Source organism: Balaenoptera acutorostrata, chromosome 8 (genome assembly GCF_949987535.1).
Source record: "Balaenoptera acutorostrata chromosome 8, mBalAcu1.1, whole genome shotgun sequence".
In the NCBI taxonomy this organism is placed as follows: Eukaryota; Metazoa; Chordata; class Mammalia; order Artiodactyla; family Balaenopteridae; genus Balaenoptera; species Balaenoptera acutorostrata.
Window position 1 is genome coordinate 115186933 of NC_080071.1, and position 26125 is coordinate 115213057.

Below are 26125 nucleotides of genomic sequence, written 5' to 3' on the forward strand. Positions count from 1 at the left end.
AAAACATAGGATAAAATATCTGTTTTCCATCTCTGGCCTCAAAAACGATTCTGTACCTACTATTAGCAATCATTACCCCCCTGTCAACCTCCCTTTCCCCCAGCCCGAAGCAGCCACTAACCTACTTTCTGTCTCTATGGATTTGCCTGTTCTGGACATTTCATATAATATGTGGTCTTTTGTGACTGGCTCCTTTCACTTAGCTTAATTTCTTCAAGGTTTATCCATGTTGTGGGATGAATCAGTACTTCATTCCCAGTATGGCTGAATAATACCCCATTGTGTGGATGTACCACATTTTGTCTATCCATTCATCCACTGATGAACATTTGGATTGTTTCCAGTGTTCAACTTTTGGCTCTCATGAATAATGCTGCCATGAACTTTTGTGTGGGTCTAGGTTTTCATTTGTCTTGGGTGTCTACCTAGGAGTGGAATTGCTGGGTCAAAGGGTAACTCTATGTTTAACTTGTTAAGGAACTGCTAGACTGTTTTCCAAAATAGCTGCATTATTTTCTATTCCTACCAGCAGTGCTTGAGGGTTCTGATTTCTCTACTTTCTTGCCAACACTTGTTATGACCTGAATTTTTGATTATAGCCATTTCAGTGGATGAAGTGATATCTCATGGTGGTTTTGATTTGCGTTTCCCTGATTGCTAATGATGATGAACTTTTTTTTTTTTTCATGTCAGTGTCAGGTGTTTAACCCCAGCTGTTTTCTGCCCACTACACATATGTGTTCCTAAGTGTGTGATGACCAACCTTTTCTGCCTGAATATTCTAAGGAATGTGACATGCTTGTATCAGTAGCAGTACCTGGGGGCCTATCAGGATGGACGGTGTGTGTGTGTGTGTGTGTGTGTGTGTGTGTGTGTGTGTGCGCGCTTCTGTATGTGTGTGTACACAACATTCTTACAGACCCTGCCCCTCCTACTGAGAATCCCTTTTAATTAGTTTATTTTATTTTATTTTATTGAAGTATATATAGTTGATTTACAATGTTGTGTTTCAGGTGTACAGCACAGTGATTCAGTTTTTGATATATGTATGTATATATATGTGTATATATTCTTTTCCCTTATAGATTATTACAAAATATTGAGTATAGTCCCCTGTGCCATCCAGTAATTCCTTATTGGTTATCTATTTTATGTATAGTAGTGGTATATAGTAATCCCAATCTCCTAATTTATCCCTCCCCCGCTTTCCCCTTTGGTAACCGTAAGTTTGTTTTCTAAGTCTGTGAGTCTATTTCTGTTTTGTAAATAAATGCATTTGTATCCTTTTTTTTTTAGATTCCATATATAAGCGATATCATATCAATATGATATTTATCTTGCTCTATCTGGCTTACTTCACTTAGTATGATAATTTCTAGGTCCATTCATGTTGGTGCAGATGGCATGATTTCATTCTTTTTTGTGGCTGAGGAATAGTCCATGTATGTATCCACCACATCGTCTTTATTCTTTCATCTGTCGATGGACATTTAGGTTGCTTCCATGTCTTGGCTGTTGTAAATAGTGCTGCAATGAACACTGGGGTGTATGTATCTTTTTGAATTAGAGTTTTATTTGGATAAAGGCCCAGGAGTGGGATTGTAGGACCATATGGTAGTTCTATTTTTAGTTTTCTGAGGAACCTCCATACTGTTCTCCATAGTGGCTCTATCAATTTACATTCCCACCAACAGTGTAGGAGGGTTCCTTTCTCTCCACACCCTGTCCAGAATTTATTCTTTGTAGACATTTTAATGATGGCCATTCTGACTGGAGTGAGGTGATACCACATTGTACTGAGAATCTTAATCCTAGATCTTCTTTCTAGTTCTGTTTTACCAATGAAAGGTAAAACGGTATTAATGTTAGCTTCAAAGCTTAATTAGGTGGAAATTCTGCAAAAATAAACAAACAAATAAACAAATGACCTAGGGTATAACAGAAGAAAGCATAAATAATCTAGGATTATTTGGCTGTTATTGTGGTTTGTAATTTTTGACATTGATTATGCCTGGCAATGTGTTTTCATAGTCCTCACAACTTCCTTTTTTTTACACATTAATGCCATCCTTGAAAAGCTGTGCACGATTGAACAACTGTTCATTGAATATGATTTTCCTGTTGACTTCCATTATGCCTATAGCGTTTGCTCATGGGCAATACAGTAGCTCCAGGTTTTTAGCAAGTCCCTGAGGCCCTTGGAGTGCTTATTCAGAGACAAGTAAAAACTGATCATTTTATTCTTCAGGGTTGACTGTTCGGATTTCTGGTGTAGAATGTGAATATGGTGATGATGGTGGTCGTGTGCCTTTTAATACCTAGAGCCAGAGTAGTGGAAACAGTCTTGACCCAGAAGACAGACGCCTGGGTTGAACGTGCAGAATGTGTTGTGCATGAGAGGTAACTAGTGAATTTTATTAAACCACTGAATGCAGAAGGCAGTTCATCTCTCTAGGCCTTATTATGAATCAGGAAAAGTCAACAGCTTACTAATATGGCTTCAGAAGTCGTCTGCAGTTCTGAAATTCTTCGGTACAGTGATTGCATTTCTAGCTTCTTACGTTGAAAAACAAAACAAAACCAACAAAATGCAAACAACTCTTTTCAAGGTGCCCGGTGTCCATCCCTGGGAGTCTGTGTGTCATGCCCATTACCCATCATGACTCCCCAGCTCCTTCAGTGGGCAGAGAGCTTCCTGTTCCTGTGGGCCCTGGGTCTGGAATGTGTGTACATGATTCAGTTATGGAAATTAAATCACTTTTTCATAATGCAAATGTAAAGTGGCCCTAAATGAATATTTGCCAAGCTGAGAATGACTGGTGAGGTCATTTGTAATGGGAGATTGTATTTCACCATGGCTGATTTCTGGCCGATTTATTGCTGGTAACTCCTGACGCGAGGCCGGCTGACGGCGGCGCTGGCAAGAGCATGGTCTCCAGGCTGAGCACAGAGATGAAGTCAGCTCCCGGCTGGTGCAGCGCTCACGTGGGCACCCTGCAGGGGCCACCTGATAACTGGGGCCGCGTGTTCCTATCGGGTGTTCGGAGAGAAACACTACCTTGTCCTACACACAAAACAGAATTGCTGGAGACCCTTTATCTTTTGAGAGGAAATATGCTTGGGGTACCTGTGGGCCGAATCGAGCCCTCACTCATGAAGATGGTTATCTTAGCTGCTGGCAAAGGAACTGGACCAGGAGATTGAACTCGGTTTCCTAAAGCTTCCGGGGGTAGACAGATGGTCACGTTTTTTGAGATACCTGAGAGATTTTTAAACTTCCTTTTTCATCTTCCGTTAAAATAGCAATGGTGAAGAAATCGGACACCCTTAACCTATCTGACGCCTGTTCAGTTCTAGATAAAAAATTAACGGCACTGTGTTTTACAAGTTCTTAAAAAGAAGTGCCGTTTCAAACACGTCGTCTTTGCGATAATTAATATTCAGACACGTCGTTTTCGCTGTAATTAATATTCAGACACGTAATCTTTGCTATGATTAATATGCAGACACGTCGTCTTTGCTGTGATTAATATTCAGGCACGTCATCTTTGCTGTAATTAATATTCAGAAAAGTGAGCCTTGCCAAAGGAGGCTGTCTTGGGAGGGTCAACTTTCATTCTAAAATAACTATCTTCTGTGTAGGGCTCAACAAGACACCTCTCCCCCTCTCCACCGCCTCCCCCTTGGCTCCCACTACCCCCCCCCACACACACACACATCCCCTCCCCTCCCCTCCCCTCCCCTCCCCTCCCCTCCCCTCCCCGTCCTCACTTTATCATCACCACCCGGGAGCCGAGTTTCTTACAGGTGGTACCACCCACGAGTATTTATAGAATCGGATTAAGGGTGACACCTGGCTGCCAGCCTTGTTTGTTGTGAGCCTCTTTTTATAACCATATTTCTGGAGCTCTTTTGTTCAGCAGAGTCAGGAAAGGTTATCATTAACTTGAAATAAGTTTGTAGTAGGTGAGTGTTTTATGATGGTGCATAGTTGATAGTTGATGACTTTAAAAACACGACAGCATCTCCATGTATGTGTATTGAACTTGGCAGCTAAAACTAAAGGTATCCTTGTACGGTACCCAGTGGATCTTGTGTTTGATTTGTAAGCGCATCAGGACAGTTAACATATGACTCATTAAGATCCTATCTCACAGAACTGCAAGCCTCTCTTCTTAAATACTAATAAGGTATGAATATCAGTCATTCACATGGGGGAGAGGCCACTTCCTCCCTCCCTGCATTGGCAATGAGTCTTCTTTCACTGCTCCTCCTTCTGACGTTTTTCCTTGTGTGGAACCCAGATTCCTTTGGCTTGTTTAGTGTGTGGTCCGGAACGCTTGAGTTTCTGGTTCAGAGATTCTCAGTGAGGACCGCCCACCCCCTTTCTTCCGTGGCTCTTTCTTCCTGTGCTTCTCTGGAACTGGGGCTCTGCATCCCTTTGTTACGTTTGTTCATTTGTCTAAAAAAATACAATGGAGTTGCCAGGGTGCCAGGCAGTAGGTTGGGTGCTGGGCCACAGCCCCGAGGGTGGCTGTCCCGCCTTCCAGGAGGCTATACACCCGAGGAGGGGGCTCTGCTGACACGTGCCTTGCTTTGCTGTATGTGGTCCCTCCCCCTAGCCCTGGGGAGCTCCTCCAGCGTATGGACCATGTCTTTCAAGGGTGCAGCTGTGACATCGCAGCACATGGCAAGCAGCAGGTTTTGACAGATGTTCCAAGCAGCTGTGGGCTGAGTTTGGAGGTAGACGCTGAGCATTTTGAAGCGTCTCCTTTCCAAACTATAAAATGAGGTCATCGTCTTCCCTGCTCAGGAGGATGTGGTGAGTATGAAATGTGGTAATGTATGTGCCAGCACTTTAGAAAGGCTGGTACTGTATCAAGGGAGGTCAGGATTGTCCACCTCTGTTTCCTCTGTCACCCTTTTCAATTCTCACAGGCCCTTTGAGACTGTCTTTACCATTTACTTCTGCCCTGTTCTCTCCCACTTTCCTTCCTTCCTTGGGCAGAGGAAAGCATGAGTTAAAAACATCTGTGTGCCTAGTTCCATATCTCTTTGTCTCTGTCACCTCCAGATATGTATGTGAAATGCCGTTGTGTCTCTCTCAATCTGTGTATGCACGTTAGGACCGTCGGTGAGAATGTGGCTCTCCGCTTGATGGGAACACGCTGCTCTGGGTGTGTTTATGGCATCTTTCGTCACTTCTCCTGCTGTACATGTGCTCTTCCTGAGTTGTCAGCATTTTTGATAATAAGAAAAATGTTCTCTTAGATTAAACCTAATATTTGACCTCCTACTACCCTGATAAAACAACGGAAGTTTTTGCACCTAGGGTACCCTGCCTTTTTTTTCTAATACCTGGTTGACGGTACCATAGAATCAGTTCAGAGGTGAAGTTCTCAGTGCAAGATGCTACTTGGGCTGGTGTATGAGGGTAAGAGATGAAACTGAATCCTAAACAGTAGTAAGAGCTGAGCTTCTTTGCTTACATTAACATCTTTTTTTCCCTTTGCCCTTTCACCGTTAATAAAAAAAGATGACCTGTGTGAGAGGGCGGGCTGAACAGCAGGGAGAGCCTTCTAGGAATGTATCTTGGCAGAATCCTGACACCTTTTGTGGGGAGGGGCCTCATTAAGCTAAGTGTCCCCTGAAAAGCAGTCACGTTAACCTCTTTTGGCCTGAATTTTTGTGGGTTTTTTTAAACAACCTTAGGTTGGAGGCTCTTGCAAAGGTAGAAATGTCTTCTGTGGACACAAAGGAATGAAAACATGATTCATTGAGTTTTTGTCATTGTGATGGAAACAAGACAGAGAGCTGTCCTGTGGGGTGTGCTGAAACGCCTCAGGGCCTGGGAGGTAATGGAGGGTCTTGCTCAGGTTACTTACTGGGGGTTGGATTCTGTGAGCAGCTCGGCCCGTGGCACTTCCTGTGTCTCCCTTTCACAGATCCCTTCCACCCCAGAGCCTCAAGTCATCGAACTACACTTTTGGAAGACGCTGTCTATTCACACCCATCACTGTGTAACAAAATAATGAGAAAATTCCTCATAAGATCATAGAAATGCAGAGGAGCCCTTGTTGGATTAGCTGACACACTCCTGCTTGGAAGAGGAGTAAAATAAGCTGGTCTAGCAGGGGTCTCAGCTCAGTCTCATTCTCCCTGAGCCCAAGGGTCAGGCCGGGGATGGTGGGGTGGCAGGCAGAGCATGCATATGTTTATTCAGCCCAGCAGCACTCACTGAGTGTCTGGTGATGGAGCAGAAAGACATAACCTTCCCACCTCCTAGGAGGGGAGGTGAACAAGAGAACAGGATTGCTGGCTGTGGTGGGAGGGCCAGGAGCAGGAGGGCAGCACTCAGCCCTGACTCAGTCCTGACTCAGCATGGGGATGGAGAAGGATCAGGGCTGTCTTCAGGTGGGGATGCTCGAGCTAGGTCTTAAAGGAGGAGGGGCTTTAAATGGGTGGAGGGAACCAGGATGGGTGACAGCAGGAAGGGCACTCCGGACAGGGGAGTGCCTGCAGATGTCCTTTAAAAAGTCAGTTCAGCAGGTCTTTGCAGAAGCGAGGATCCTCATTTGGGGAGTCTCTTAGCATGGCCCACACCGGGGTCTGTGCCTGTTTTTGTAAATAAAGTTTTATTGGAACACAGCCACACCCATCCTCCCCCTGTTGTCTGTGGCTGCTTTCCTGCTACATCCCAGACAGAGACCATGTGACCTGCCCAGCCTAAAATATTTATTGTCCAGCCCTTTACGGAAAAAAGTTTGCTGACTCTTAGCATAACATTTTTTTATTTCTTGAAACTCTTAAATGAAGAGGACCCACACTGCCAGCCACTAGGCTTTGCCTGCAGCCTTCACGGACCTGCTGGTTTATTTTAACACTCGGCGATTTCTCTTCGTCCCGCACTGCCATGCCTCCAGCTCACCTTATTTCAATAACTTCTGGCTCTGAACATCTGGAACTAGAATAATACCTTGTGTGTGTAAAGAAAGGGGGGTAATTTACCCCTGAGTATCTCAGATGTCTGATTATCCCAACCCTCGGCTGTTTTCGACTCCGCTTAATTTCTCAGAACCTCTGCTGCGTCTTACTTGCTTAAGTAGTAAACAAAATTGGAATTTAAAATAGTGATAGGAGCAGTAGTCATTGGAAAGCACTTCTCTTCTTTGGTGAGAGACCACGTCTGTCAGTGGATTCTGGAGCTGGCTGTCCCGTACACATGAGAGAGAAGGGGAGCTTTAGGGAGAGCCACCATTCAAGCCTGCATTTATTTTAAAAACAAGGAGAATGCATTTCCAGAACCACATGCATTTGAAATATTGCTTTCCTGGGTATAGTGAGTGAAAGTTGTGTGGAATTATACAGCAAATGCCAACTTTTAAGCACCCGCCATGGTCTGTAGTATCATGTGATGGGAGTGCCAGACCAGGCTTTTTACAAACGTTAACTTATTTAATAAGACCTGGATGAAATAGAGGTGCAGTTATTCCGATTTTACAGATGGGGAAACAAAGCCTCCAACAAACTAAGTGTCTTCCACGTTAACAACTAACTGACACTGCCTCCGACCTATGATAAGGAGGGTATTGATTTTACACTCTAGTTCTCCTTAGGTTGATATTGTAGTTTGGGATCTAATTTCCGATTAGTACTTGGTATAGGAAACTGTCAGCAGTGAGTAATTGGGACATTTTCCAAGCATGTCCAGAAAATATAGTTGGTCCAAAAACAGAAGCATGTAGGTTTAGGGTTGTCTGCCTTTCCAGCTGAAATGATGGTTCCTAAACAAAAAACTGATCGTAACTATCTTCTCCTTAAAACTTGTCAGTGCTCCGCCACCCAGGCCCTTAGTACAAAGACCAGAGTCTTTATTTTGGTGCTTGAGGCCCTTCTGGTTGGGCCCTGCCTCTCAGTACCTCATACTAATTCACTCCAGTCAGACCAGGTCCTGCATTTGGATGTTTCCCTGAACACCATCTCTACCTTGTCCGTCTACCTGGCTCACTCCTTCCTCTTCACATCTCAGCTGAGATGTCACTGGATCCAGGAAAGCCGGGTGTCCTTGCCTTGCCCCGCCCTAACATAAGGCCTTTTACGCTGCTGTTCAGTTGTTTACTGGTTTGTCTGTTGTCCATCACTAAAGCTTCTGGGAGGCATTCTTTTTAGTTTAGACTCTGTAGTTACAAGGAATAGGAATCTACTCAAGCTTGCTAATACAAAGGGAGTTTGTTGGGAGGAAATATTGGAAGAATAAGGAGATCTTGGTGGAAATTTAAGAACCGGCTCTGTAAGAAGCTGCACCTTGCAGATGCATCTTGTGGCTTTATGCTCCTCTGTACATGGTTCTCCTCGCCTTTCTCTCTCCTGTGGGCTGCCTCAGCTCAAGCGCATGTCTGTTTTGTTTTATTGAAGTATAGTTGATTTACAGTGTTGTGTTAGTTTCAGGTGTACAGCAAAGTAGTTTCGGTTATTTGTATATATATATATACACACACACACACACACACACACACACACACATACATATCTATTTTCTTCAGATTCTTTTCCCTTATAGGTTATTACAAAATATTGAGTATAGTTCCCTGTGCTATTCAGCAGGTCCTTATCGTTTATCTCTTATATGTATAGTAGTGTGTATCTGTTAATCCCAGACTCCTAGTTGATCCCCCCCCCCCTTCCCCTTTGGTAGCCATAGGTTTGTTTTCTATGTCTGTGAGTCTGTTTCTGTTTTGGAAATAAGTTCATTTGTACCACTTTTTTAGATTGCATAAGTGATAAGAACACGTGTTCATGAAGCTGCTCATGGCCTCAGTGTGTCCTCATGGCCTAGCCTGGCCTCGCTGGCCCGGTGACCCTCCTAATTCTCATGGCTTCATTTCCTGCCCTCCACTCATATGGTTTCTCAGTTTCCCAGTTGCAGATTTTCAGGCAAGCACTCTGGTTGGCCCGGCTCACCCTTTGCGGCTGGGCCATGCATGTCACAGGTCTCTGGCCGTCCTGGAGTCGGGCTGTGGTTGAGTCAGGTCCTCCCTGCAGAGCAGTCAGAACTGTCGTCCGCTGGAGGGGCTCCCAGGATGGACTTCTCTTTTCCTTTTCTCTCTCTGACCCTCCCTTGCCGTAAACTTGATAGTATCCTTTGTTCTTTTTCCTCCTTTTCAGATATCATTAATGGAGCTCAAGAAAAATGCGTATTGCCTCCTATGGATGGCTACCCCCACTGCGAGGGGAAAATCAAGGTAAGGCGGAAGGGATGTCCGTTCTTCCCCATCCTCCTCAGTCTGCACCAACAGCCCCTTGCTTCCCCTCCCCTCCCTTCTTCTCCCCAGCGATACAGATGGGCAAGCGAGCCCTTTAAGGGAGTCGTTTAAGGGGTGCCTCAGTCCTGCCAGTTTGGGGCTGTGGCCATGACAACCTTTCCCTGCTTATGCCAGCTCTGTGGGGTTAGTCAACAGCGACTAAGTGGTCACACTGAAAGGGCTGGGCCATTGCAGGCACCTGCGGTGGCTTTGAAGCTGCCACTACCGCCCCCTTCCCATCCTCCGGCAGGTGATCCTTCAAGGGCCCAAGACAAGGGGCTGCCATTATTGAGTACCCACCTTCCCTCTCCCCCAGGCCTCTGCTGTGAGGTCTCCAGACTGAGATTCAAATGTCACATTTGCATGTGCAGTCCAGTACCCAGACACTCTTGGCCACTCTTTGTCTCTTAACATTTTTTTTCCCATCCCATTTATACGGCCAGCCCTTGGGGAGACCGCTCCCCTTCTCAGTAGTTTGCAGAGAAAAGTTACTGTTCAAGTGTCACGCAGGATGGGGAGACCAAACCACAGAGCACTTACCTGGCCTCCGTTTGGGACCCACCACACGCCCAGCTCCTGCCCCCGTCCGTGCGCTCTCTTCCAGACACCGTGCTGAGGCCTGTGAAACTGTGGTTCTCCGGGCAGGGGACCCTGATGCCGGGGTTCATTAGGCACTTGCTCTTGATAAAACGCCCCTTTTGCCGTTGCTTCTCCCGGGCTGCACTGCAGGGTGTGTCTCGTGGCCTCTGTCCACTCCAAAGGCCTCTGCTAAGGCCCAGCTCGAGCCACGATCGTCCAAGAGCTGAGCGTCTGTGTCCTGACCTGAGCTCAGGGACCCTGAGCTTCAGGCTTGAGCCACGCCCCTCCCGCTCCGTGCCCTCGGCTTCTCTGGGGGCAGGTGTGCCCGGCCGCAGAGATCAGGTGTTGATCAGTGCTCTCCCCTTCTCTGGTTGTTGCAGTGGATGAGAGATATGTGGCGCTCGGACCCCTGCTACGCAGAATACGGAGTGGATGGGTCCGCCTGCTCTTTTTTTATTTACCTCAGTGAGGTGAGGAGCTTCTCCTGGCTTTGCGGGGTGGGGGTGGGTGGTCTGTTCTGTAGCTGAGCCTGGAATCTGAAAGGCTGAAAAACGTGTATCGTTTTCACGCGAAGGGCCTATGATTTCCTTCTGCATTACTCTCCTCTGTCCCCAGGTAGCGTGACTTTTTGTTTTTTTTTTTCCCTTGAGGGAAAAATAGTCTGAGTTCACTATTTAATTTTTTTCCCAATTAAAAAAAAAAAGGTAGTAAAATACACCTAACAAAAAAACGTAGTAAAACTTCTTAACCATAAAAGTGTAAAGTTCAGTGGCATTAAGTCCATTCACACTGCGACCATCACCACCATCCATCCATCATCTCCAGAATGCTTCATCTTGCCAACCTGAGACTCTGTTCCCGTTAAACAGTAACTCCACGTTCCCTCCCTTCTCCCGGCCCCGGCAAACACCCTTCTGCTTTCTGCCTCTGCCTCTGACTACTCCAAGCACTCCTTTAAGTGAAATGTACAGTATTTGTCTTTTTGTGATGGACTGATTTCACTTCGCATAGTGTGCTCAAGGTTCATCCATGTTGTACGTGTGTCAGTAGGTCCTTCCTTTGTAAGGCTTAATAATATGTTCCGTTGTGTGTATAGACCACATTTTGTTACCCATTCATCTGTCAAATGGACCCTTGGATTGCTTCCACCTTTCAGCTATTGTGAATAATGCTGTTATGAACGTAGGTGCACACATAACTTTTTGAGACTCTGCTTTCAATTCTTTTGGGTATAGATCCAGAAGCAGAGTTGCTGGATTATATGGTAATTATATTTTTAATTTTTTGAGGAACCACCAAACTGTTTTCCACAGCGGCTGCACCATTTTACATTCCCACCAACAGTGCACAAGCGTTCTAACCTCTCCACATCCTCGCCAGCACTTGTTATTTTCTGGGTTTTTTTTTTTTTTTTTAGTGGCCATCTGAATGGGTTTGAGGGAGTATCTCACTCCGGTTGTGGTTTGCATTTCCTTAATGATTAGTGATGTTGAGCATATTTTCATATGCTTATTGGCTGAGTTAGCTATTTACTTACAGGCTGAATTATTTACTTTTACCTTTTTTTCCCTTTTTATTTGAACTTCATTTTCATTTGTACCCTTGAATTGAAATAGCAGCTTTTTTTTCTTTTTTTTTTTTTAAGGGCTACAGGGCATTTTACAGACCACATGGAATTTATTACGTGCTTTAGCGATCTCCATTTCACCTTTAGAAAGGTTGTGGGGATAGGGTGGGGTTAAGACTTTATCCAGCGCCAGTTACTGGGAGAGAACTGAGTAGGGAAATGAAAACTCACTGGCTCTTCACCTCCCCAGCCCCCTTATGGACAGGGGCAGCAGCCCTAGGGGCTTGTGAAACGGACGCTGGCTGATTTCTGAGAATGTGCACTTGGCAGGCTCTTGACTGCCTTTTTTTTTTTTTTTTTTTTTTTTTAAGTTCATGCCCCCTGGTTTGGGTACTCTTGCTGTTTAACCAGTAGTTGAATAACAGCTCCCTGGTGATGCCATGCAGAAAGGAGAATTCCTCCATTTTGAAGCTAAATGAAATGTTTTTGCCATAGTTTCCCTCATGGGATTCAGGTACCTCTTCTCTCTGGTATAAGGTGACAGGGACAGTTTTGGGGATGAAGGCCAAGCCAGTATTGCTATAGGGCATGTGGCCCTGGAATCTGCGGGGTTTGTCCCTCTTCTGCACCCTTACTTCTCTTTCTTCTGTAAGATCCAGTCAGACTTTTTTTTGCCAAGCTTGCTCCATGGCCACCCCAGGGCCATCATGGGAACCGTCAGAGTTAATGACAGTTAAAATGCCTCTTGGAAATGAAAAGCACTGAGAGTTGGGTGTGTGGTGTTCCTCATTAGGAGGCTGCTGGCAAATTGACTTTGTAGCATGTATTTGAGTGTGTTTGGAGCTTGGGTGGCCTGGGGCCGGCCTCCTCATTTTCTTCTCCAGAGGAGTAGGGCCTGGGGCTAGGGGTGAACCTTCACTCCAGTGAGAAGTCAATTAGAGGCACCTTTCCTGCCCTGAGGAAAAAGTTCCTCATTTAGTTCAATTTTCAAAAGTTTTCTTCCCATTTCCATTCGATAGAATTTAGCCAGAGTCTAACCGGGCTCCCTGATTGACAAGCTGAGCTAATTTCACGCCTTCCAGCATCTCGGGGAGGACTGCGGAGGTGAAGGGAGAGGAAGAGGATTTGACGTGCTCACTCCAGCCTGGGTCTTCATCTCCCAAGCCAGAGCTGGGGAGGTGTGGGAGAATGGTCCAGGTGGAGAGGGGCTGTAATTATATATGACCTGGTTCGCTTCCTTTGCAACCGCCGCCCTACCCCTACCGACAGGGGAAGGAAGGACCTAGTTAAGATGAGAGGAAAGGGAGATTCTTCTGGTGGAGGTAAACTGAGAGGAATGTGGGATAGATGGGGGCTGCATGAAGATGTGATGGATCATGTAGACTTTATATCGGAGCCTGGGTGTTTCATTGCAGAACCTTTAACTATTTTTTCTCCTTTCGGGATGTGGAAGGGTGCTTCATTTGCCTGTTCTACTCTCTTCTTATGCAAATGATCAGACTTTTCTTTTTGCGCCACTGAACTCAGTTCAGCGAGCACTTACTGAACATCGATTGTATTCATTGATTGTCAACAATTACTGAGGACTCATTTGCTTGTCACCATGCCATGCATTCATTATCTTTCAAGTCTAATGGAAGAGGAAGCATGGATACAGGTAATTAAGCCAGGAAGGGGTCCTGGGAAAGAACTAGGAACTTCTTTTGCAAAGTTTTAATCTGAAAACTACCTTGAAACTCTGGCCTTTAAAAAAAAATTTCCCATTTTATCAAAGCGTCTTAATAGGGACCCTGTGATAGAGGAAAATTTAACCAACATGGCCACTTTAATAGGCAGTACTGCCTTAGAGCCTCATAGCTGACTTCAGCTTCTGTTTCTAATGCTTTCTAAACGCTGTGCTCTTGGAAAAGTTGCCCTCTTTGTGCCTCAGTTTCTTCCTTTATCATGTTTTAATTTTGTTTTTAAAGGATCCGACCATGAGAATTCCTGAGCCTATATGGGAGCATGCTTAGAGTAGAACCTGGCAAATAAATGATACTCAATTTGTAGAACTGACACTTTTATGATAGGTTTGTGGGGTTTTTTTTACTTCTTTGGGGGGAGTGGTTATTTATTTATTTATTTTTATTGAAGTAAAGTTGATTTACAATGTTGTGTTAGTTTCAGGTGTACAGCGAAATGATTCAATTGTATATAGTTATATATTCTTTTCCAGATTTCTTTTCCCATGTAGGTTATTACAAAATATTAAGTATAGTTCCCTGTGCTATACAGTAGGTCCTTGTTGATTATCTATTTTATATATAGTAGTATGAATATGTTAATCCCAAATTCCTTATTTATTCCTCCCCCTCACCTTTCCCCTTTGGTAACCATAAGTTTGTTTTCTGTGTCTATTCATGATAGGTTTTTGATATTGCCATTATTTGAGTACAGTTGTGGGGTGTCACTTAGCCTGTGACATTTTATGTGGGACCTTGATTCTGTCTTAGAATGGGAATCAATTTCTGGTTCTCATTCACCAGTCTCATTTAATTTTAGATCCCTAGGCCTCTGGTAACATCGAAATTCAGCTGTTCCCCTTGACTTCCTTTCTCAGGATGTGCAACTTGTTCACAGTTAAATCGTGAACCGGATGCATGGAACAGCAGGGCCCCTCTGCCGTTGCTAACGTGAAATTATTAGAGATGTTTCCTAAAGCCAGTGAATTGTGTTCTAGTAGTCTGTAAATCCTGGACAACATCTGTGGCTTTGTGGTGATGTATTTTGTCTAGTTTTTTTTTTTCGTCCTGCTTTCTTGAAACTTTCTGTCTTTTGTTACTTCATTTAACCTGTATCGTATGCCAGGTTACTCTTGCAGTTGGTAAAATGATTGAGAGAGACATCTTCATTTGATTTGTTTACTTGATCAGTGGATGTACTGGTGACTTCCTTTTCTTAATCCTGACCGAAGAGCCAATTCTTGTTTCCATCTACGTTTAAGTGCAGAGCTTTGACAGATATAAAAGAGGACATGAAGTAAGATGTCTCCTGTATAGTCAGTCACCGGTTGAACTGAGGCATTTAGATTCGGACCTATCTTAGGAGATAGCGCTCTTCCTGCATTTTTCTTTCCCCCAGTTGTCTCAGTGTGCCAACTCTGCTGAATTATGGGAGTATAAACTTCTGCTTTTACCTTCACCAACTTGTCTACCAGCCTTTTATGGGAAATCCCAGGAGGTAAAGCCATCAGTGTTTCCCCTTCCATTATCCCCACGGATGTTTGTCATATGTCTGATGCTGTATTAGGGACTGGGTGTGATGCTAAAAGTCTCGTCATTGCCCTTGTTGAGTGGCAGACAATAAGAATGAAACATGACTGAGCTGCACTGTGTGCCTGACACCTCAAATACACAGCGTCATTTCAACCTCTCCCCAGCTCTGAGTAATAGAGAGCCGCATCCTAGAGGCTCTGAGAGATTAAGTTGCTTAGTGCTTCTGCATCGACCATTCCTGTTACCCTTTCACGTCAAACAAAAGCTGAACTCAAGTGAAGTCGTTTGTCGCCATTGCCTTTGCATTCAGTTCTATGCTCAAATCCACCTGTGTTTGAAATATGGCTCTAAGTTAGCTGGTTTCCATTAATCAGTCTTCATTGCTAGTTTTGAATACTCATCATTTTGATCCTTTATCCCCCCCCCCCCCAAAAAAAGAAACAGTGCCAATCCTCCTGAACATGCAACTCATGGAGACCAGGTACTTAGCCATTGCAAGTGGTGAGGGTTGAAAGAATGATGCGTTAAGCAGCCTTGCATTTCCAGATCATCGAGCAGTTCATTTTCTGTGTCTGTTTTTGTGAGCCATGTAACTAACTACTCCCGTTATAGACACAAGACCCTATAAAGTAATTACTCTAAATGTCATTGTTTCAGGTATTATTAACTTAGCCCTCTGCAGAGCCTTTTACTGCTCTCAGCTTTTACAAAATTGAGAATAAATTTCTTTACCCCTATTGATATTACGTTGATAGATGGTGCTGATATATTTGACTCCCACACATTTTTGCTATTTACACAATTATTCTAGCAACTAGCAACCATCATACCCTGCCAGACTTCTTAATTTGTTTGTACTGTTTTTTTTAAGCACTTGTGTTGCCATTGGAAGTATAGTTGCTCTGAAATAATCCAATTGCTCAGTGATTGATTGCTAGATCTTAGGCTGTGTACAAGCTGTTGCTTCTAATGCCAATTTGGACTGGTTGAGTGAGTGTGTGTGTGTGTGTGTGTGTGGGCGTGCCTGTCTGTGTGTGTGACTCCCTCATAAAGGAACAAAAGGAGCAATTTCATGCCTTACTCATGAATCTGTTTCTTATATTTCAGAAACAACAGGCATAAAGGTCTCTTCCTCTTTCTGTTCGCCCTTGGCAATATGTAAAACTAATATTGGCTGAGCGTGCTATTAACCTTGAGTTTAAATTCAGCGTACTTAATCCCTTGATTAATGCCAAGATTAATGTCCAGCAGCAAAGGTTGAAAGCTTAAATGTTTGTGAATGTGAGCATGAAATGAAATCCTAATAACCAGTACAATGATTTGGATTTATGGGCTGTGTTGGCTGCTAAAGATATCTTGGAAATGGTGTTGCACAAACTAATTTGTCAAAGTGGGCAGCAGTAAAGAATTGACTGTTTAGGTTGCAGGAAGAAATCCAAATGAGAAAATATAACTAACATTTGGGACAAGTCAGGGAGTACTTTAAAAATGCCACTAGACTGTTGCCTGAGAATACCCACACACACCTTTCAAATGTCTAGCCCTTGACGTAGGAAATTCTCTTTCTGTGAGATAATATTTTTTTGGCGGTACAGGAGGTGACAGATTTATGATCGTGTTCTTTGTACTTCTTGAATTCAGCCTTTACTTTTATCTTTTTCATCTATGTGTTTTCGTGGCTCTTATTACCTAAATTCTAAGACATATTTAGAAAAAGGATTTTTTTTAAACAATCCCAAGTTTACAGAACAGCATTTGTCATCAGCCTGATTGATCTCTCAATTTCCCCCAACCTCTTCCTTCTCCCAAGTTCATCCTCTTAGTGACACCCTCTTTGTCCATAGTTTCATATACTACAACATTTAGTTTTATGTCTTTTTATTTCTTTTTTTTTTCACATACTACAACATTTAGATTGAGATTTCTTACTCTGACCTCTACCTTAAACAAAAATTTAAGGGTAAATGGCAGGATTTGCCAAACCCCAAACCAACACCTCTTTGCTGCTTGGAATACATGTGGCAGACTGGGGCTTTGATGCCGTCATCTCCAATTTGTTTTTTTACAAACTTTTAAATATTGTCTCTGATCATTTACTTCTGTTATATACCAATAAAATATTTGTAAAGTTTTATGTTTTAAACTGTTTTTAATTTGGAAAATTTCAAGCATATGTAAAAGAGATGGGTGTAAGGGACCCCCATGTGCCCATGCCTCACATTCAATAATTGTCAATTCGTGGCCAATCTCATTCATTGACACCTCTCCTGGTTCATTATTTTGAAGCAAATCCCAAAGATCTCATCATCTGTGAATGTTTCACTATGTACCTTTAAAAGAGGCTCTTTTAAAACATATAACTCCTAATACCATTCCATATTTTAAAAATTATGGAATTACTTAATATCATCAAATATCAGGTTAGTATTCACATTTCTTGTAAATTAAAGTTTATTTATTTGAACAGAGTTTCAAGCAAGGACCATAAATTACCATTGTTGGTGTCTCTTAAGTCCCTTTAATTTAGGTTTCCTTTCACCTCTTATTTTTTTCCTCTTGTGATTTTTCACTGAAGAAACTTTATTTGCCTTAGAAGAGTTTGTTGTCCTCTGAATTTTGACGATTATATCCCCGTGTTGTTGTATAACCTGGTTCCCTGCCCCTTGTACTTCCTGTAAATTGATAGTAGAGCTGAGGCTTGATCAGAGTCAGGCTTAATATTTTTTTCAAAACTGTTTCATGGGTGGTATTAAATACGTCTATTAAGAGGCACATAAATGCCTGGTTCTCTCTGTTTTTGGGATGTTAGCAGCCATTGATTATCACTGCCTGGGTTCATCAGGGATTCCTTTTTAATATATCAGGAATACTCTGTGTAGAGAAATGAGTCCTCATCTGATATTTGGTTACCCTGCGGAACAGTTCATAAGAGAAGTCTTGAGTTCTCTGTTGATTTCCTAGCATCTTCCATTGGTGACTAGTAGTTTGTTTGCTTGCTTGTTTGTATGCTTGTTGGTTTTTACCATCATTATGAACTCATTGATTGAAACATATTTGATATGTTTGATCCATTCCAATTATTTTCTTACTAGTTCTCATATTATACCTTCTTTGACCAGTGGGGGCCAATTCACATTGTCTTCTGAGTCTTTTTGACATAACCTAGGAGTTTTTAATAGTTTTGATCTCGTCTGGTATGACAAGAGCTTCCAGGTTCATCTTATATAATTTCTGCCCTAGACCTAGAATCAGCCTTTTCTCTAAGTACCCTTGGTTCCTCTTAGTGGGAAATGACACTCAGAGACCATCATCTGGGTACCAGGGGATTTCATTGCTATTGGTTTTTTCTGGGTGCTGGGGATATATGACAGTGCACAAAAAGACAAACATTTCTTAAAGTTATGTTTTGTAGGAGGAGACAGGCAACAAAAAGTAAAATACATATCTTTTAGATTACAATAGAGCTATGGAGAAAAATGAAACTGAGAGGGGGCTCATGAATGCTCATGAGAAGTGATGGTGTCAGCTTTAGACAGCGTGTTCAGAATATGCCCTACTGAGCAGATGAGAGGAGGACATGTGAGCACCAAATTAGAGGTGAGAGAGTAAGAGATGCAGATGTCTGGCACAAGTATTTAACAGGCAGGGGGAACAATTCAGTGCAAAGGTCCTGGGGTGACCATCAATATCCAACGTTAAGAGCAAGTACGTGGAAAGTCATCTCCAGAGAGACTTTTTGTCTGTTTTGTTCACAGGAATAATAGTGCCTGGCACACATATTTATTGAATGAATAACTCTATTTAAAGCATTTTTTAAAATAGTCAATAGCTTTTTTGTCTCTTTGTTCTAAGTGGGTGACTTCCCCAGCTATCATCTTTCTAATCTTGAAGAAACGTTATTGTAAAATTTGTAACATTAAAATCTGCTAAGAACATTAAGTTTGAGACATGAAGCAAGGGCATTTTGAGCACTTATTAACAATTTTAATATAATGCTCTCTAATATTTTATCTATAAGGGAATGCAAGGGATCAGGTTAGACTATTAGAATGGAATGAGTCAATTATATTGGAAGGCACAGTTTTCTCGCCCAGCTTTTATTCTTATTGTCACTCTGCATTATTTGCCTGGATCTACGCTTCTGGCAAAATTGCACATTACCACAAAAGAGGAACTCTGTCCTTGGTCACTGGAATGTGACTACCTTTATAAATGGGGTGACTGTGGCTCTTGTGTCCTCAGTGTGGATGCAGGCCCAGTGAGGCCGGTTCTTCCACTGTGCAACGTAAGAAGCATCTCTCTGTATTATATATGTGATTCACGACGGAGGAATTCGTTTGCTGCCTCTCCTGTGTAAAGGAAATTGACAGGTCTCGTCCCATAGAGATTTGGGATGGATTTTTGAAACTCTGACATCCTGTCATTAGAACCCCACTGGTTTGTGGTATGTTGAAAACTTACAGCAATTTCTCTTGAAATCCTGCCCCTTCCCTAACATCCTGAGTAGCCCTGTCTCCGATCTCCCCAGCCCTCGCGTCTCTCTTGCACACGATCACTCCCATACTGTCTGTGCTATTCCTGCCACCCCTCCCGTGGTAGGGGGCAGCATTACATATTATGGGAAATACATGGATAGATTGGGAATTTGGGGTTGACATGTACAAACTGCTATATTTAAAATAAAATGCCTTACATGGAAAAAAGAAAAGAAAATACATGGGCCTGATTGCCTATCTGGATCCAACTCCTACCTGTGTGGCCTAGGACATTCCCTTGAGTTTTCAGACTGGTTTCTCCCCACTGAAGTCAAGGTAAAGCCTGCCCTGCTTCCCTCAGGGTATTTTGAAAGGTCCTAATGAAACGATGAAAATAGATAAGTGTCACTTAAATGGAAAAGAGTATCCTTATCATGAATATCTTAAGTACTCAAGCCATGTCTTTGATTTTTTTTGTTTACTGTGTAACAAGGAACGATTGAGGACCTGCTGTGTGCCAGGGCCTCCACTGGGGCTGAGGAAACAGGCCAGCTGAAGTTCCTGTCCTCAAGGAGCTTACATTCGGATGGGGCAGCAAATAGTAGTCAACCCACGGGTCAGATAATTTCCACATGTGGTAGGTGTGCCGAGGAAAAGCAGAGTAAGGAGGTAGAGTGGCCAGGGAAGCAGGCCAGGGAAGGCTTCTCAGAGGAAAAGTTGGAGCGTAGTGCGGCAGGGAGGGAGGGAGGGAGGCAGGCAGGCAGGCATGGGAACTCTGGAAGGAAGAGTGCTTCACGTAGAGAGAGAGCAGATACAGAAGCGCCGAGGTATGGGGTTACCAGGTAAACTACAAGATGCCCAATGATAATGAATTTCAGCAAAAGAGTGTTTTATTTAATTTTTAACTGCGACTATATGACAAATACTGCGTGCAACATACCAAAAAGAAAGATCATCCTTTGTCTGAAATTCGAGTTTAACTGAGCATCTTTTCCCCTCCCCTCACAAACCTGGCAACCCTCCCGAGGTAAGAATGAGCCTGGCGTGTGTTTGGACTTGGAAGGGAGTTCTTTGGGGGACGGGGGTAGTGAGGCAGGCAGCGTAAGGTTGAGGATAAATTCTGGGTTTTATTCTGAGAGCGAGGAGAAGCCACTGAAGGGTCTGAGTTAGTGTAGGATGTAATCCACTTTAGGCTTTGAAACAATCACCCCTGCTGTGCGCGGAAGAGACATCAGGGGCGAGGGCTGCAGGCAGGGAGTTACCGTCACTTTCATGGCCCTTCCAGCACGGCCCTGCAGTAGGAGCAGAGCAAACCCTTTCGGAAGGATTTTGTAGAGAAGATCTAGGCAATCACACTCTCATATCAAAGGCTGACTGTGCTCGTGGGACTGCAGGAACCGCACGTCTGGCTTCTCTGCCAGGTGTACGGCCCTGGGCAGAACAGACAGCACTTCCGTCCCCAGCTGTGGGGCTGCCCTACACCTCTGTCTTCATGTGTCACGATGAGCCTTGCCCAAAGGATTAGGTGGAGACCGAAGGACATGACGTGTGTGAAGCGCTTTTCCTAGCGCTTGGCTCCTGGCATATTGTCGCCTTTCTTCTTCGTCTCCTACCCACCCCACAGGCCCAACCTTTCCTAACAAGCAATTTGGCCCAAATACTCATCATCTCAGGTGTTTGATGGAGAGGATGAGCCCAGATAGCAGAACCACTCACATGTGTGGCATCCTTTACCATGTGCATTTCCTGTTCAAAACTTAAGACAGGGGAGTAGGCCAGGGAGGGGAGGGGAGTGGGGTAAAGAAGTCTTTTTTAAAAGCATACCCCTTAATGAGTAACTACATTTGATATGTCATCAGTTCAACAAATATGTGTGGATGTATATATGTGTGTATCATCAGTGGATCAAATGAATAGATATAGTCAGTGGTATCCTTTTGGTATGTAACCAACTAGCCTGACAGGAGGATGTCCAATCATCTTTTTCAGATCTTATAGCTAATAGAATTATTAAGAGGTCACCCAAGCCAGCACCTTCATTTTGTAGATGAGAAAACTTGAAAGTCAAATAGTTTAAGGCTATCCCCCTAGTTGTTTGTGGAGTTAGGCATAGAATTCATTTTGGTGGATTCCACATTCAGCAACTCTCGTATCCTTGCCCTTCACTGAGCTTGGCCCTTAAGGTGGTTCTGACGTGTCCTGGTCCAGGAGCCTACAGATCTCAGTCATCACACAGCCCTGCTGCTCACTAGTGAGTGGACCTCGGCAAGATCTCAGCCCCTTTAAGCCTTGCTTTCCTCACTTGTAACCTGGCAATGGAACCCACGTCATAGGGCACTTCAGGGGATTAAATGATGGGATGCAGTCAAGTTCATTTGTTTTTTTCCCTGAACTGTAAACCTTCAATAAATGACTGTATGCTTATATAATGTAATGCCTTTAAAACTTATTTGATTAAGAAATGTTCATTTAAAAAAAAAAAGTCATAATATGAAGATTCACATAAAGAAGAAAATGCAAAGCACCCATGACACCAGTATCCAGAGATAACCTCAGACTTTTCTTATGCATTTTGCTCATTTAGTTTTGATTGCACTTACTCTAGGAAAAAAACAGCATGAAATTCTATATGTCAGTGATCCATTAAAGCAAAACCTTTCACATTAAGCATGAGAGAAGAGGCCATAACGGAGTCTGATTATTATTCTTTCAAAAACACAGAACGTTACTACAGAGAGTTAGGCCACTTACGCCAAAGTACACACATATATACGTTAAATCTCCTACTCATTTTTGCTATAATTTTATTACTTCTTTTCCCCCTTTAAATTCCAACTCGAGCTGTAGGAATCTCTATAAGCAGTTTCTTTTTTCTTAAATGTAATGAATTGTCCATCCTACGGAACTTGAAAGTAAGTATGACCTACCTGAGGTCTGTTTAGGAACTTTGCTTTGATTCACACTGTATGTGATGAAGCTGCAAAACCTTCTCAGGTCAAAGAAGTTTAAATCATTGGGAGGAGGAATGTCAAAAATAAAATTGGTTAATTTTAGATCTCCTTGCTCAAGAAAAGTGATTCATTGTGCCCTCTCTGTGGAAGATGCCTTAATGTTCCAAAGGTCTAGCCTGGCTGGTCTTTTCTGTTTCTGCTGCCTCTTCATTTTGTAGCCTGAGTCTAGTGCACTAAAAAGATTAGTTCCTGTAGAAGTTTTGCCTTCAAATCGAAGGTTAATAGAGTCATGGTTCTGTTCCTCTATCGATTGTTGTGTGTGTGTTGCCGTGAACTCAGACGGTTTTCAATTTTTAGACTTACTGTGGTGATTTGTGGACTCTTTTAAGGCTGTCCAGTCCCTTCCCTGGCAGAGGGCTTGATGGAGGACTTGCCAGCTTGCAGGAGTCGGGTAGAGGTCAGGGTAGACAGTGGGAGGGTCCAGTGCCACAGATCCTGTCCCAAGGAGAGCACCAAGGTCACAGCTGGAAAAAAGCATAGCCAAGGCAGTAGATGAAGGGAGATGACCACAGGCAGACATAGGACACTAGGGTTCTGAGAGCCAGGAAAAGAGATGGTAAGAATGAGTTGAAATAGAAGAGCTTCCAGATCAGGAAGACAGTGGGCTCATTTTGGGGTCCAGCTTTCTTGGTAGGATGCTGTGCTGGGTGGTTATACTCACTGAAGGAGCCAAGGTAGATCAGACAAAACAGTTAGGGACGAGGAGGTTGAATTATTGGCCCTGAGCAAGATTTTCCCTGAGTGTTATTAATGATGTCCTTATTTAGGAAAATGTTGCTCATCTGAGGGCTGTTTGTTTCAGTACGTGGAAGTATTGCCGGTGCTGGCTTTCTTCCAATCCTGGTAATCCTCCGAGGTTTCAGAAAGAAATGTGTTTGTTTTTTGTTTTTCCCCCCTCTCCCTGTGGAGTAATTGGTTTATGTATAATTGAATTTTGTTAACCAGTTATCCTATCACTGTGTACAAAAACAGCCACCCTAAGAACCCACTGTACTCCTGTGTCAAGATGTTCAGAATTGGTTTTTCCTCCATTATGAGTGAATATGTAACGGTAAGATTTCTTGCTAAAAGCTAAAATAGGCAGACTCCATTTCCCATTCTTTCAGGGATGCCCTTGAAATCTTGCCCAGTATTATCCAGTGACTTAACGTAAGGAGAACTGAGATAAAGATCAGTTTCAAAGAGGAATTAAAAATAAAGTCTTGAGTATTCTGTCGGGAAGTCATATTTTAGAAGATCACCTTGGACTGTATTTTCATGAGAGTACATTTCAGAAGATTCTTCTAAGGGCAGAGGAGTGAATGTACTCTCCTTTATTTGACCTCACTAATGTCTCTCCTTTTGGTTGATTTTCTTTATTCATAGTCGTGTTGCATCTTTCCCTATCATGCTCTTCATGAGGACATGTTTTATCCTGACATGCTGCTCTGTACATTTTGTTATTTATTTAGTGTGGGGTTGACTACAGATCTATACCCTGCTTTCTCATCCTCATGCATTTTTCTGTGCAGTGGAAGGTCTCACAGTCAAGTCTACAATCCATTTGAAGCCTTCATGTTACAAATATGCTTTAAAGCACTGTCTTACTGAGTCCATTTACAAAAATTTAATTTGAATTAAATCACTCAGTCCGGCCTGAGAACACAAGGCACACATGTGTGCAGTGCTGCTGGGACCAGCCGAGGCTTCATCCCCTTTGAGGCTTCTTTTCTGCTGGTTCTCCCTCACTTTTCTCATTTGTATTAATAGAGTGCTTTTCCTTGGTGATTTTGCCTTTCATGGTGATATTGCTGTATAAGGGCTCAGTATTAAGACATAGGCATTCCAGGCAAGTTAGTATTTTCTTTTTTTTTATGAGTTAAAAACCACTGCAACTTTTCTTATGAGGAGTCCTTTTGAGTCTCTGAAGTCATTCACAAATATGGTCAAGTCTGATTTCACTCCACAAAAAGAAAAGAGAATATCGTGTACTTTTCCTATCCAGGAATTCCACCCTCCCCCAAGCTTTTGCCCTCTGCTTGTTACTTTCACATCATTTGCAGTGGCAGAGGGCTTTATGCAGATTGCCCAATTATTTCGGGTCCTAGTCAAAATCACCTTGCTTTAAGAGACATTTCTAGAGTAGTGAAACTGCTTTGTTTCTTTGAAAACTCACCTGGAGCTGGAGACCCAACCAGCTTGTGTGACTGTGCATTGCTGACCCAGGAGCTCTGACCTCACACACATCCCTGCCTCCCCCGTGACCCTCCAAGGATGCCCCCCGCCCTCTTGCACTCTTCATTTTTATAGGTCCACCTGGCCACAGAAACATTATTTTCAGCACCTGTTTATTAGCCATCTTTAATAACCTCATATATTAATAAATGGGTGACGTGCTATCTTGGAATTCTATGGCCAGTTTTGACAAAGAGGTCAGACATCAGTATCGCTCAGTGCATTTTTCATTTACTAGAAAGTGTGAATTTGCCTAATTTTCTTTGGTAACCTTTGTCGAAGTCATTCCTGTAAAATCTGGCACTTCCCCTTTCTTTTTCCTCCTCCCCCAGCTCTCTAAACTCCAGTGCATTGACAGAAGAGTCCATCTTCCAGAATGGCTCTCACAAGATTGCTGAGGGGTTTTGTTTTTTTCTTTCATCTCTCTTTCCAATAGGTTTTATCACACTGTTCCTTGAGTTAGTGTGAAGTGAACAGCCAGAAAATGAGGGGAAGCATTGATCAGTTAGCCTTAAACTCTCAGTTGCATTCCTAATTTGGAGATACGTGATGGAGTTCTGTGGCTCAGATGCCTTGACGTTTCCTTGCCCGCCACACCATAGCAGATAACAAGTCATTCCCGTCCTCTTGCTAAATAGTACAGAGGCACCTTTGCATTCCCATTCCCTGGCAGCAGTGTTCAAGTCTTTTAACTTTCTGCTGTAAGACCCTCCTCTCCTTCTGTGTAGAAGTTCAAGGACTAAATGATTAAGGAATCAGTCACTGTGAAGTCTTTGAAGGACAGATGTGAAGTGTCATGATACGCTCCTTGGGACCTTGGCTGATTACTGTTTCATCTGAGAGGGGCCCTGCCTCTGGATTGCTAGCTAGAAGTGTGGGAATCTGACCGATAATAGTAATAACCCACTTAACCCACTTCCTGTGTACCAGGAACTGTGCTTGGAGCTTTGCACAGACATTAATTCATTTACAGATGCACCAGCATACTTAGTGTCTCCGATTTCTGTTCTTCAGGTTGAAAATTGGTGTCCTCATTTACCTTGGAGAGCAAAAAATCCCTACGAAGAAGCTGATCGTAATTCATTGGTAAGTGATTTTGGAAACCTCTCCCTAGGCTTGTGATTTGAGTATGATGCCAGGTGATACATGCGGAGTCTTCTGCCAGCTGTAATCTGAAATAACGGTAAACCGAAGAACTTCTGTCCCCAGCCCTGTGGAAGTCTGAGTGACCAAGTCAGTCAGCCAGTTAGCATATGCTTATTTATTGAGCAGTTCTCTGAGGGTTCCTACGTGATAGGCTACTGATACGAATAAGACCTGGTACCAGACGTGGAGGCGCCCAGTGATTTAATAACGAGGGAGATGGTTGTAAATAATGGCTGTGTCAACACTGAAACACAGGCCCATGGAAATTAATAAAGAAGTGGCGATCTCAGCCTGCGTGGGTCAGGAGAGCGTGGAAAGAGATGACGACCTTGGAGTTGGATTTAAAGCGATGAATGAGGTTATACCAGGTCAAGGAGAGAAAGATGTCTCTGATGGCAGGGGGAAAGGTGCCTGTACAAGAGCCCGGCATTTTCAGGGAGTAGAGTCTGCTTCAGTGGGACAAGGCCATAGGGGTTTGGATGAGCTGGAATGAAGACGAAATGGGAAAGGTAGGTAGGGCCTGTGAAAAGCTTTGTATTAAAAGCTCAAGTCTTTATTCTTCACCCCAGGGATCAGC

General features: G+C 43.3%; 1 protein-coding gene across 9 annotated transcripts in view; it reads left to right on the plus strand.

Moving 5' to 3' along the window:
- Window positions 1–26125, plus strand: part of MGAT5 (alpha-1,6-mannosylglycoprotein 6-beta-N-acetylglucosaminyltransferase) — a 359084-nt gene that overhangs the window by 198014 nt on the left and 134945 nt on the right. For all 9 annotated transcript variants that reach the window (XM_057550780.1, XM_057550787.1, XM_057550781.1 and 6 more), the window contains 3 exons: window positions 9166–9242; window positions 10262–10351; window positions 25417–25488. In XM_057550780.1, coding sequence (XP_057406763.1) covers window positions 9166–9242; window positions 10262–10351; window positions 25417–25488 — 239 coding nt within the window. The remainder of the gene's footprint in view (window positions 1–9165; window positions 9243–10261; window positions 10352–25416; window positions 25489–26125) is intronic.